The 14,304-nt window shown below is 40.4% G+C and overlaps 1 protein-coding gene across 1 annotated transcript in view; it reads left to right on the top strand.

Annotated features, from left to right (window-relative positions):
* Nucleotides 1-3,027, top strand: part of LOC107633386 — a 5,526-nt gene extending 2,499 nt beyond the window's left edge. Inside the window, exons 6-13 of the mRNA XM_016337022.2 lie at nucleotides 80-110; nucleotides 474-893; nucleotides 1,334-1,441; nucleotides 1,869-1,936; nucleotides 2,057-2,144; nucleotides 2,257-2,328; nucleotides 2,419-2,472; nucleotides 2,830-3,027. Coding sequence (XP_016192508.1) covers nucleotides 80-110; nucleotides 474-893; nucleotides 1,334-1,441; nucleotides 1,869-1,936; nucleotides 2,057-2,144; nucleotides 2,257-2,328; nucleotides 2,419-2,472; nucleotides 2,830-2,910 — 922 coding nt within the window. The 3' untranslated portion in view covers nucleotides 2,911-3,027. The remainder of the gene's footprint in view (nucleotides 1-79; nucleotides 111-473; nucleotides 894-1,333; nucleotides 1,442-1,868; nucleotides 1,937-2,056; nucleotides 2,145-2,256; nucleotides 2,329-2,418; nucleotides 2,473-2,829) is intronic.

Consider the following 14,304-nt stretch of genomic DNA (forward strand, 5'->3'; position numbering starts at 1 on the left):
CTCTATGGTGGTATATACCCTCCACTCACCTTTGAGTCTTTGACATCTAATGTTGGCGTCTTTCTCTGATTAATGCAAGAGTTGTAATCGAGGACCTATATATGACTTGTGTATAAGTTGGTTAGTCATCCGAGGGAAGCCATTTAAACAACAGACACCTTACCTATAGCTTCCATGAGATACAAATACATGCTCATTGTTCAAGTAGTAAAACTTTCACTGCAAACAATTATACTATGCAAAGGTTATTTTAATGCAAGATCTTTGTCATTTCAACATTTCTTTTCTTTTTATCTACTTCTTACAATGTTGCAAGCCTGTCACGAAAATATGTCATATGAAAGCAGGCTCTTAGATTTGAGAAACTAGTGCTTGAATTTCTTAATTTTTAAAATAAAATTTTGTTGCTATAATTCTTTTTATGATGATTCACTTCTATGTCTCTTTCCATCTATAACTTTCCTGCCATTTAGGTGCAAACCCCTTCTGGTATGGCTCGCACCCACAGATTTGCAACCGAGACGGTTGATGTTCCCGCACAAGAAGGTGAAAGGGTAACTGTTGCGGTGGCAGCTCCATTAAATGTATATAGAAAAGTGGGGCCCTTTAAATTTAGCCCAAGGGCCCCTGATCTCTATCCTGGCGAGGCTATGTGCATAACAAACCACAAAGATGGGCGAGAATCAATTCTGTTAAGAGCCCCAACAAAAGAGGGAAATTCATCATTACTTAATCCCTCAGTCCTCTTTCCCCTTCTTGCTGTCCTTGCCACTGGTGATGCTGCCTCTGGACTTATTGACCCCGGGTTGCCCCAATTCCTATCAGTTGTTGCAGTTTCATCACTCGCTGTTGGAGCCACGTTAAATTCCGTCGTTTTTCCACAGTTGAAGCAGGTACTGCTGTTAGTTCATCAGTTTTGTTCCCATTGATAGATGCTTGTTTGCCTATCTTTTGTCTATCCAGATTTACTTAAAAGAGGCAATCTTCTTGTTGATGATGCTTATATTGTTGTTTCCCCTTTGAAAAAATAACTTAAAAATGGCAATGTGTCTGCAGTTGTTACTTTCACTCTTTCGGTGGTTTAAACTCTATCCACATGGGTTTGTGCTTTGTTTTATTACTACTCGTCCTTGAATATGAGAAATAGGAAACAAAAGGGTGCAACTTTTTTTAGTTCATGACTTGTGGGCTCCTTCGATGGAAGTTATTGCAATATGGAGGAATCAGCGTGGCTTGATTTCCCCTTATCTTTAACTTTGTTTACATTACTCAATTATGAGGGTTCTCAAGAAGATATAATTAGTTCATCTGCTCTTTATTCTGGCCAACACAGCTTCCACAAGGGTCGGTTGAGGTTACTGCTATCAAACAACGACTTCTATCTCAGTATGATGTGATTCTGTCACGCATCAAAGACCTAAAAGAGGCTGCTGAAAAAGAGGTGTGCTACATTCATGATTTGAAATTAGCATGGTGATATATGATTTGATAATTCATACATAATCCAGTTTGAACCATCCTGCATGTTCGTGTGAATATTTTGCTGTAAAGAGGGAAAGATATAGTTATGTCTGACTATAATTTACATTATGTTGTAGAAAAATCATCCTGATTGAAAAGGAATGCAGAATGCTGAACTGAATCATCTAATAATACACTAGCAATCTAATTATAAGTAACTTATAGAAAATACTTGAATATGTCATAGTTTCCTCCAGAAATTGTCTGAGTACAGCTCATTGATTGTATATTTTATTTATGACCGAATAAAAGAGAGTGCGAAAATCTTTATTGAAAAAAGGCACTTTGTTTCCTATCCTTATGTGGATTTTTACCTGTACCAGTTATATTTACTTCCTCCTTTGTAGATCTGGATGTTAGCTCGAATGTGCCAACTCGAGAACAAAATTTCAGCTGTTGGAGAACCTTCTTATCGGTGAACTGTGAATCCGCAACATCATAGATTCTTTGTTTCTGATATGTTCATGAAATAGTTTTTAAATAAATAAATATGTTGTTGAAATAATCATTTTCTCCTCATTGACCATTTATGCAGGACTCGTAGAAGTAAAGTCAAAAGGGTGCGAGAGAGCCTGCAAAACTCCCTCAGGGGAAGGATTGAATTGATTGATAGCTATGCCAGGGTATGCTTCTCAGAAAAAAGTATAATGGGAAATATTTTTTCATCCTGAAAATACGTGGTAGTTCTCTGCAAAATTTGAATAAATATGTGTGTTGAATGTTCTCTTTACCCAGATTTCTTCAATGATTGAAATTGAAGTGGAGATGGAAACAGATGTTCTTGCTGCTGAAACTGCTAGCAATGCGGTGAACTACTTAATCATCTCTTTATTTTTGGGCCATAATATCTCGCCAATAACAGTTTAATTACCTAGCAGAGGGATGGTTGTTTTGCAGGATACTATCACAGAACAGATAGAGCAAATTATGGAGATGGAAAATCTGGAGGAGGTATATTCTCCTAAAATGCAAACCTCTTACCTGGATTTGTAGGAAAAAAAATTGGAATAGATCTTTTCATTAGTCATGTGTAAACTTTTATCAATGATTATACCTCTCATGCTCTTTCTAATGATTTTGATATATTTTTTTTTCCACAATAGCTTAGAAAAATATCTCCGAGATGAATATCAAATTCTTAGAGTAGGAAGTAGAAAGCCAACAATGATACCATCTCTATTTTGTACTTTTTTGTTTGACCTGAATTCCTGGCTAAGCAATTAAGATTGCAGCATATCCTTCAATGGATTACAGTACTATTTACACGTGCTCATAGATGAATATTTTCATACCATTTTTCTTATGCAGAGATGGAAAATAGAAGCAGAAGCCAATGACGAGGCCGAAAGAATCCTTAGTTCTCAACCTATGCCTTCTGAGGACGTTTAATTTTGTATATGCAACTGGCTCGTGCTGCTGCATCATCACTTGAGCTTAACTCCCCAGCTTAATGGGCTATTATTATTCTTGACTGAGTAATAGAGCAGCAAGGTCAACTTTGTCTGGCGAAGGCTTGCATTAAAATATTAATGCATGTCACTTGTTGCATGATTTCCTCCAGCAGAACTTCTCCTTGACATGGGTTTAATTGGAGGTTTGGTATTGAATAATATGAATAATAAAAAAAGTCGGCAATGAAATATGCATCAAAACAAACAAAGGCCAGCAGCAGTTCAACCCGGCTTGATACCACTTAAATTATCCGTTTATGCAATGATGCCCAATCAACTAGGACCATCTCGCCAATGAGCCATAGTTCAGAAGCCATATGTCCCCCTTCCCTGCTAAGTGTTCTCAAGTTCGAGCCTCATGTAATGTAACTGGAGCCAAAAAAAAAAAAGGACCACCTCCATTCTTCGTTGACAAATGAATGGCATAAAGGGAAGCTAATTCTTCGCTGACAAATGAATGGCATAAAAGGAATAGCTTCTGCTTGGCTTGATTCCACCGACCTATCCTATTGCAACCATCGATTCGCTAGAGATGAAGACTAGATGTATGATAAGGCAGCATTTGTGGGTGCTAATGGCAGGAGAAGAGCATATTCTAATCTGGTCATGCATGGTAGCACTGAGCCACAGTCTGATTCGGATGAGATAGATTCGGAAGACAGCTTGCCTGAAGATGAATATCGTGTTTGTATGGAAGAGTTGCTTGAGATGAGTCAAGCCCACAGGAAAGCCATCTAGAATACCCGGCGAGAGGCAAAGAGCCAGCCTTCTATCACGGTGAAAAGGTTACAAAATGGTATCATCACCATCCATGTTGGCAAAAAAAAAGAGGCTTGAGAAACCATGGAAGAACACCCTCATAGTCAAGCTCCTTGGGAGAAAAATTGTCTATGGCATCCTCAAAAGAAGGCTGGATACTATGTAGGCAAAATCTGGTGGGATCAACCTCATTTATGTGGGGAACGGGTTCTTTGTGGTGAGATTCTATAGCGAGGAAGACTACTGGAATGTATTAGAGGGAGGTCCATGGCTCCTCTTCGACCACTATCTAACCATACGTCGATGGGCTCCTGACTTCAATCTGTTTGGTGCTGAGATCAACAAAGTCGCTGCTTGGGTTAGATTACCGGACTTGCCGACAGAGTACTACGATAAACAATTCTTGGGAACAGTAGGCGATCAAATAGGAAAGATGTTAAAGGTAGATATGAACACGGCTAACGAATCTCAAGGCAAGTTTGCAAGATTGTGTGTCGAGTTGGACCTTAGCAAGCTCCTGGAAGCTAAATACATTGTGAATGGTAGCACTTACTAGTTACTACATTGATTATGAAGGGCTTCATATGGTTTGTTTTAGTTGTGGGAGATTTGGCCATGTGCATGATAGTTGCATGAACACGTCTGGTCAAGCTAACAGTAGAGAAGAAAGGAAGGGTGTCCTGAACCAAGGCGGAGAAGAGAATATTCTGGGTGCTAATGAAGGAAGTGTCCAGAAATGCAGGAAGGAGGGAACCAAACCGTCAAGGGCAAGGAAGTCATTTTTGAGTATTCTAAGTACAGTGCATGGATGGTGATCAATGGATAGAATAGGACAAAAAGGAGCAACAACACAAAGGACAACAATGGCATGAAAAATGACAATGGACAACGAGGAGACAAATGGAAGGGCAAAATGGGAAAAGGAATTCCTTACAGGGAGCTAGATGAGAAAAGCCAAGGCTAGTTCTGCAGCCCAACCCAATATTGAGGTCCAAGCATCCCAGGTAACTCGAGCCCAATCTTCGAAGAGAAATCCCAACCTCAGTTCTTAACCAACCACATAATCAAATCATAGATGCACTAGATAATGTAACCTAAGCCCCTTCTTCACAAGCCCAACCTTTGATCACCTCTCATCACCTCTCATAATGCACCCTTCACCCATTATTAATTCTATGGATGTTTGTATGGTGATGGAAACACCGCTTGCACTTGACCTAAAGTTCAAACCACCTAACCCAGCTGAACCTTCCTTTTCAGTTGTGATCATATTGGAAAAGGGTGTTAGTGTCAATGTGGCATCTGATGCAAATATCTTTGTTGCCACTGGAAAGTGAAAACATCGTTAGGGGTCCTAAAATGAAAATGCTACGTCAGACAGGAAAAATATTAATGAAAATCAACCATGTCACTTGTTGCATGATTTCCTCCAGCAGAACTTCTCCTTGACATGGGTTTAATTGGAGGTTTGGTATTGAATAATAGTATAAAGAAAAAAAGTCGGCAATGAAATATGCATCAAAACAAACAAAGGCCAGCAGCAGTTCAACCCGGCTTGATACCACTTAAATTATCCGTTTATGCAATGATGCCCAATCAACTAGGACCATCTCGCCAATGAGCCATAGTTCAGAAGCCATATGTCCCCCTTCCCTGCTAAGTGTTCTCAAGTTCGAGCCTCATGTAATGTAACTGGAGCCAAAAAAAAAAAAGGACCACCTCCATTCTTCGTTGACAAATGAATGGCATAAAGGGAAGCTAATTCTTCGCTGACAAATGAATGGCATAAAAGGAATAGCTTCTGCTTGGCTTGATTCCACCGACCTATCCTATTGCAACCATCGATTCGCTAGAGATGAAGACTAGATGTATGATAAGGCAGCATTTGTGGGTGCTAATGGCAGGAGAAGAGCATATTCTAATCTGGTCATGCATGGTAGCACTGAGCCACAGTCTGATTCGGATGAGATAGATTCGGAAGACAGCTTGCCTGAAGATGAATATCGTGTTTGTATGGAAGAGTTGCTTGAGATGAGTCAAGCCCACAGGAAAGCCATCTAGAATACCCGGCGAGAGGCAAAGAGCCAGCCTTCTATCACGGTGAAAAGGTTACAAAATGGTATCATCACCATCCATGTTGGCAAAAAAAAAGAGGCTTGAGAAACCATGGAAGAACACCCTCATAGTCAAGCTCCTTGGGAGAAAAATTGTCTATGGCATCCTCAAAAGAAGGCTGGATACTATGTAGGCAAAATCTGGTGGGATCAACCTCATTTATGTGGGGAACGGGTTCTTTGTGGTGAGATTCTATAGCGAGGAAGACTACTGGAATGTATTAGAGGGAGGTCCATGGCTCCTCTTCGACCACTATCTAACCATACGTCGATGGGCTCCTGACTTCAATCTGTTTGGTGCTGAGATCAACAAAGTCGCTGCTTGGGTTAGATTACCGGACTTGCCGACAGAGTACTACGATAAACAATTCTTGGGAACAGTAGGCGATCAAATAGGAAAGATGTTAAAGGTAGATATGAACACGGCTAACGAATCTCAAGGCAAGTTTGCAAGATTGTGTGTCGAGTTGGACCTTAGCAAGCTCCTGGAAGCTAAATACATTGTGAATGGTAGCACTTACTAGTTACTACATTGATTATGAAGGGCTTCATATGGTTTGTTTTAGTTGTGGGAGATTTGGCCATGTGCATGATAGTTGCATGAACACGTCTGGTCAAGCTAACAGTAGAGAAGAAAGGAAGGGTGTCCTGAACCAAGGCGGAGAAGAGAATATTCTGGGTGCTAATGAAGGAAGTGTCCAGAAATGCAGGAAGGAGGGAACCAAACCGTCAAGGGCAAGGAAGTCATTTTTGAGTATTCTAAGTACAGTGCATGGATGGTGATCAATGGATAGAATAGGACAAAAAGGAGCAACAACACAAAGGACAACAATGGCATGAAAAATGACAATGGACAACGAGGAGACAAATGGAAGGGCAAAATGGGAAAAGGAATTCCTTACAGGGAGCTAGATGAGAAAAGCCAAGGCTAGTTCTGCAGCCCAACCCAATATTGAGGTCCAAGCATCCCAGGTAACTCGAGCCCAATCTTCGAAGAGAAATCCCAACCTCAGTTCTTAACCAACCACATAATCAAATCATAGATGCACTAGATAATGTAACCTAAGCCCCTTCTTCACAAGCCCAACCTTTGATCACCTCTCATCACCTCTCATAATGCACCCTTCACCCATTATTAATTCTATGGATGTTTGTATGGTGATGGAAACACCGCTTGCACTTGACCTAAAGTTCAAACCACCTAACCCAGCTGAACCTTCCTTTTCAGGGTCAGACCTTGATGTTATTATGGCGGAAGGTACTGCTGCAGTGATGGAATGGGGAAAGAGAGAAGTCCATTGGGGGATGCTACATACAAGCCCTAATGGGCTTGCTCATGTTTTGTCCTTTCTTGCGTGATCGTTGAAGCTTGGCTTCTTCTTTTTTAGTTTACAATGATTATCTTTAGTTGGAATGCTAGGGGGCCGTAGGCCAATATAGGCCAAATTTGATTGTTGTTCAAGAAACAAGATGTAGTGGGGATGTAGCAAAGAAATCCATTGAGAGAGCTAGATTCAACTCCTCTATCATCGTTGATGCTCAGGGATTCTCTGGGGGAATTTGGCTCTTGTGGAACAATCCTAACTTGAAGGTGCAGAAAATAAGTCGCCATAACCAAGCATTGCATGTCTTGATCTGTGAAGATGATGGGCAGTGGTGTCTAATGTTTGTCTATGCACATTCCCAGGAGGCTCGCTGGAATGAAGTTAGAGGCTTTATTTCTGACATTGCCGATTCTATTCAACTGCCTTGGATGTTGTGTGGTGACTTTAACGTTATCGGGGATATGAATGAGAAAAAGGGTAGAGCGAGATCGGACCTAGCCCAGATTAGACATTTTAATAATTGGGTGGATAGATGCAACCTTCTTGATCTTGGTTTCTATGAAACTAAATTCACCTTGATGGGCCTGTCTTGAATGATGGAGAAAGATATGAGCAACCAAGACTGGCAGATAAAGTTTAATGAATCTTTTGTTGAAACTTTGCCAGAATCTGTTCTGATCACCATTCACTGCTCATATATTGCAGAGGCAAGTACCATACCCCTAAAATCAAACCCTTCAGATTTGAGTTTATGTGGATGCAGCATGAGGATTTCCAATCTTTCATAACTGAGGCGTGGCCAAAATACCTCCCTTTGGTTCCTGCCACTCATGTTTTTTTGGAGAAGATCAAAATCTGGAATTGTGATATCTTCGGGCATCTATTTAAGAAAAAAAGATCGTTACTCAACAGATTAAAAGGCATACAAAATTCTCCTAGGTATGGTAAGAGTGACTTCCTTGAAAACTTAGAGGAAGAACTTAGCGGCGATCTAGAAAATATTTTGGACAGAGAGCAATTGTTTTGGCTCCAAAAATCCAGAGAAAATTAGATGATTCAAGGAGATAGGAATACAAAGTATTATCATACAAAAAGCCCTTATTAGGAGGAGGAAAAATAAAATTCTTAAACATAGAGGGGAGAGTGGAGAATGGGTAGAGAATATTGAAGCTCTGAAGGTGCATGTGTGTGATTTTTTCCAAAGCTTATTCAAGGACTTGAACCCTAACAGAGATCCTTTTATAAAAAGTAATTACCTAGATAGCGTCATTCCCAGATGTGGTTCTTGGCAGTCTAGAAACAAAGTTCATAGCAATCGCCTCCCATTTTCACTATGGCACTTCTAGAGGCTAAAGAGTTCATGACATTTCTAGTGCTCAATCTTAACCTTCTGACACGTGAGACACTTCGAAACAAAGGTAGTTATGTCTTTCTTCATTTCGGGCCACCAAAGCATGTGGCTCAAATCCTGGTACATCTTAGTGATGTCCGGATAGATTGAAAATCTGCTATATTGTGCCTCCGTTAGTATCTCTTGTCGCAGATTATTGGCATCCTAAACACATATCTTACCTTTGAATTGCCATAGTCCTTCAGCGTCCTATCTTACTTCTCCTTATTGGTCCTTGTCAACACATGACAAAAACCTGGTCATCTTCGACTCTTGAGCTTGAGCTCGCCGGATTGCCGTCTTAAAGTCATGAGTTAACTGCATATGTGCTAAACACGTTCCTTGTGAAGTCTCTCTTAGTCCTAGCTTGAGTCCCTCCCTCAATTATTCTTCCTTAATTTTCATCCAAGAGAGACTTGCATTCTTCCTGCTAAGGGCATCTATGGCACATTTGCCTTTCCGGAATAGTAGTTTAGTTTGAAGTCGTAGTCCTTTGAGAATTCCATCCATCTCCTCTGCCTCGTGTTGAGTTTCTTTTGGTGAAAAATGCACTTCAAGCTCTTGTGGTTGGAGAAAACCTCAAACTTGACGTCATACAATTGGTGTCTCCAGATCTTGAGAGCAAATACTACAGCTACCAACTCCAGGTCATTAGTCGGGTAGTTCTACTCGTGAGGTCTAAGTTGTTTTGATGCATAAGCTACCACGTTCCTATTTTAATTTTCTTCAATACACACCTTAATCCCTTAAGCAAAGCATCGCAGTAAACTTTGAATGGTTGCTGTGCGAAATTGTGATCATTCCATTCCTTGGTAACGGTGCTAAAAACTCAATACGCACGTTCATGATCTTATATCTGTTTCACAATTTCGTACAACTAACCAGCAAGTGCACTGGGTCGTCCAAGTAATAAAACTTACGTGAGTAAGGGTCGATCCCACGGAGATTGTTGGTATGAAGCAAGCTATGGTCATCTTGTAAATCTCAGTCAGGCGGATATCAAATGGTTATGGAGTTTTCGAATAATAATAATAAATAAACAGAAAATAAAGATAGAAATACTTATGTAAATCATTGGTGAGAATTTCAGATAAGCGTATAGAGATGCTTTCGTTCCTCTGAACCTCTGCTTTCCTGCTGTCTTCATCCAATCATTCCTACTCCTTTCCATGGCAAGCTTTCTGTAAGGCATCATCGTTGTCAATGGCTACATCCCATCCTCTCTGTGAAAAAGGTCCAAATGCTCTGTCACGGCACGGCTAATCATTCCTACGTCCAGCACTCGCGAGTTTGAAGTTCGTCATAGCCATCCCTTCCCAGATCCTACTCGGAATACCACAGACAAGGTTTAGACTTTCTGGATCTCAGGAATGGCCATCCATGGGTTCTAACTTATACCACAAAGATTCTAATATCTCGGACTCGGTTCTCTGTATTAGATATCTACGAGATACTCATTCTAGCTTGTTTGTATGTAGAACGGAAGTGTTTGTCAGGCACGCGTTCATAAGTGAGAATGATGATGAGCGTCACATAATCATCACATTCATCATGTTCTTGGGTGCGAATGGATATCTTAGAAGAGGAATAAGTTGAATTGAATAGAAAAACAGTAGTACTTTGCATTAAATCATGAGGAACAGCAGAGCTCCACACCTTAATCTATGGAGTGCAGAAACTCTACCGTTGAAAATACATAAGTGATGAAGGTTCAGGCATGGACGAATGGCCAGCCCCCAACGTGATCAATATGATCCAAGGATAAGCTAAAAATCATGTATATCTCCTAAATACAATAGTAAAAAGTCCTATTTATACTAAACTAGCTACTAGGGTTTACAGAAGTAAGTAATTGATGCATAAATCCACTTCCGGGGCCCACTTAGTGTGTGCTTGGGCTGAGCTTGAAGTTTACACTTGCAGAGACTTCTTTTGGAGTTGAACGCCAAGTTGTAACGTGTTTTTGGCGTTCAACTCTGGTTCGTGACGTGTTTATGGCGTTTAACTCCAGACTGCAGCGTAGAACTGGCGTTCAATGTCCTTTTGCGTCGTCTAAACTCGAACAAAGTATGGACTATTATATATTGCTGGAAAGCCCTGGATGTCTACTTTTCAACGCCATTAAGAACACGCCATTTGGAGTTCTGTAGCTCCAGAAAATCTACTTTGAGTGCAGAGAGGTCAGAATCCAACAGCATCAGCAGTCCTTCTTCAACCTCTGAATCTGATTTTTGCTCAAGTCCCTCAATTTCAGCCAGAAAATACCTGAAATCACAGAAAAACACACAAACTCATAGTAAAGTCCAGAAATGTGAATTTAACATAAAAACTAATAAAAACATCCCTAAAAGTAACTAGATCCTACTAAAAACATACTAAAAACAATGCCAAAAAGCGTATAAATTATCCGCTCATCACAACACCAAACTTAAATTGTTGCTTGTCCCCAAGAAAATGAAAATCAAATAGAATGAAAAGAAGAGAATATACTATAAATTCCAAACTATCAATGAAACATAGCTCCAATTAGATGAGCGGGACTGGTAGTTTTTTGCCTCTTGAATAGTTTTGGCATCTTACTTTTTATCCATTGAAGTTCAGAATGATTGGCATCTATAGAAACTTAGAATTCAGATAGTGTTATTGATTCTCCTAGTTCAGTATGTTCTTGAACACAGCTACTTTATGAGTCTTGGCCGTGGCCCTAAGCACTTTGTTTTCAAGTATTACCACCGGATACATAAATGCCACAGACACATAACTGGGTGAACCTTTTCAGATTGTGACTCAGCTTTGCTAAAGTCCCCAATTAGAGGTGTCCAGGGTTCTTAAGCACACTCTTCTTTTTGCTTTGGACCTTGACTTTAACCGCTCAGTCTCAAGTTTTCACTTGACACCTTCATGCCACAAGCACATGGTTAGGGACAACTTGGTTTAGCCGCTTAGGCCAGGATTTTATTCCTTTAGGCCCTCCTATCCACTGATGCTCAAAGCCTTGGATCCTTTTTATTACCCTTGCCTTTTGGTTTTAAGGGCTATTGGCTTTTTCTGCTTGCTTTTTCTTTTTCTCTTTTTATTTTCGCCATTTTTTTCCCTTTTTTTTTCGCATTTTTTTCGCATTTTTTCTTCTTCAAGCTTTGTATTTACTGCTTTTTCTTGCTTCAAGAATCTTTTTTATGATTTTTCAGATTATCAAATAACATGTCTCCTTGTCATCATTCTTTCAAGAGCCAACATATTTAACATTCATAAACAACAACTTCAAAAGACATATGCACTGTTCAAGCATTCATTCAGAAAACAAAAAGTATTGTCACCACATCAATATAATTAAACTTAGTTCAAGGATAAATTCAAAACTCATGTACTTCTTGTTCTTTTGAATTAAAAATATTTTTCATTTAAGAGAGGTGATGGATTCATAGGATATTCATAACTTTAAGACAAAGTTACTAAATACTAATGATCATGTAATAAGACACTAACATAGATAAGCACTTAACATAAAGAAAACGAAAAATAGAAAATTTGAGAACAAGGAATGAGTCCACCTTAGTGATGGTGGCATTTTCTTCTTGAGGAACCAATGATGTCCTTGAGCTCTTCTATGTCTCTTCCTTGTCTTTGTTGCTCCTCCCTCATTGCTCTTTGATCTTCTCTAATTTCATGGAGGATGATGGAGTGATCTTGATGTTCCTCCCTTAATTATCCCATGTTGGAACTTAATTCTCCTAGGGAGGTGTTGATTTGCTCCCAAAAAATTATGTGGAGGAAAGTGCATCCCTTGAGGCATCTCAGGGATTTCTTGGTGATGAGCTTCTTCATGCATCTCTTGAGATCCATGAATAGGCTCTCTTGTTTGCTCCATCCTTTTCTTAATGATGGGCTTGTCCTCTTCAATGAGGATATCTCCCTCTATGTCAATCCCAGCGAATTGCATAGGTGGCAAATGAGGTGAGGAAAGGCTAACCTTGCCATAGTGGAGGACTTGTCAGCCACCTTGTAGAGTTCTTGAGGTATAATCTCATGAACCTCCACTTCCTCCCCAATCATGATGCTATGGATCATGATGGCCCGGTCTATTATAACTTCAGACCGGTTGCTAGTGGGAATGATCGAGCGTTGAATGAACTCCAACCATCCTCTAGCTACAGGCTTAAGGTCCAGTCTTCTCAGTTGAACCGGTTTGCCTTTTGAGTCAAACTTCCATTGAGCTCCTTCCACACATATGGGAGAGAGGGTTGTGTTTCGGCCAAGAAGGGAATGAGAGGGTTGTGTTGTGTGAGAATGAAGAAGAATGGAGATGTTTATATAGTGGAGGGAGAGGGGTTAAGGTTCGGCCATATGGGGTGGGTTTGGGTGGGAAAGTGATTTTGAATTTTGAAGGTAGGTGGGGTTTATGAGGTAGGTTTATGGGAAAAGGTGTTTATTGGGAAGAGAGGATGAATGAGAAGAGGGGAGAGTATGAGTGGAGGTAGGTGGGGATCCTGTAGGGTCCACAGATGCTGAGATGATCCTGTGGGGTCCACAGATCCTGAGGTGTCAAGGATTTACATCCCTGCACCAATGAGGCATGTAAAATGCCTTTGCATGTAATTCTGGCATTTAAACGCCGAATTGATGCTTGTTCTGGGCGTTCAACGCCCAGATGCAGCATGTTTCTAGCGTTGAACGCCAGTTCTATGCTTGTTTCTAGCGTTCAGCACCAACTTTCCTCAGGGTGCATTCCTGGCGTCTGAACGCCAGGATGTTGCTTGTTTCTGGCGTTCAACGCCAGATGCTCCTTACTGGCGTTTAAACGCTAGTAAGTCCTTCCTCCAGGGTGTGATTTTTCTTCTGCTGTTTTTTATTCTGTTTTTAATTTTTATATTTATTTTGTGACTCCACATGATCATGAACCTAAGAAAACATGAAAGAGTAATAAGAATGAAAATAAAATTAGATAAATAAAAATTGGGTTGCCTCCCAACAAGCGCTTCTTTAATGTCAATAGCTTGACAGTGGGCTCTCATGGAGCCTCACAGATGTTCAGAGCATTGTTGAGACTTCCCAACAACAAAAACTTGGAGTTTGGATATGGCCTCCCAACACCAAACTTAGAGTTTGACTGTGGGGGCTCTGGTTGACTTTGTAGTGAGAGAAGATTTTCATGCTTCCTCTCTATGGTTGTAGAGAGAGATCCTTGAGTTTTAAACACAAGGTTGTCCTCATTTAGTTGAAGGATCAATTCTCCTCTGTCTACATCAATCACAGCTCTTGCTGTGGCTAGGAAGGGTCTTCCAAGGATGATGAATTCATCCTCATCCTTCCCAGTATCTAGGATTATGAAATCACCAGGGATGTAAAGGCCTTCAACCTTTACTAACATGTCATCTACTTGTCCATAAGCCTGTTTTCTGGAATTGTCTGCCATCTCTAATGAGATTCTAGCAGCTTGTACCTCAAAGATTCCCAGTTTCTCCATTACAGAGAGTGGCATGAGGTTTATTCCTGACCCCAGGTCACATAGAGCCTTCTCAAAGGTCATGGTGCCTATGGTACAAGGTATTAAGAACTTTTCAGGATCTTGTTTCTTCTGAGGCAATGTTAGTTGATCCAGATCACTCAGTTCATTGATGAGCAAGGGAGGTTCATCTTCCCAAGTCTCATTACCAAATAATTTGGCATTCAGCTTCATGATTGCACCAAGGTACTTGGCAACTTGCTCTTCAGTAACATCCTCATTCTCTTCAGAAGAAGAATAC

This window comes from Arachis ipaensis, chromosome B03 (assembly GCF_000816755.2).
Source record: "Arachis ipaensis cultivar K30076 chromosome B03, Araip1.1, whole genome shotgun sequence".
In the NCBI taxonomy this organism is placed as follows: Eukaryota; Viridiplantae; Streptophyta; class Magnoliopsida; order Fabales; family Fabaceae; genus Arachis; species Arachis ipaensis.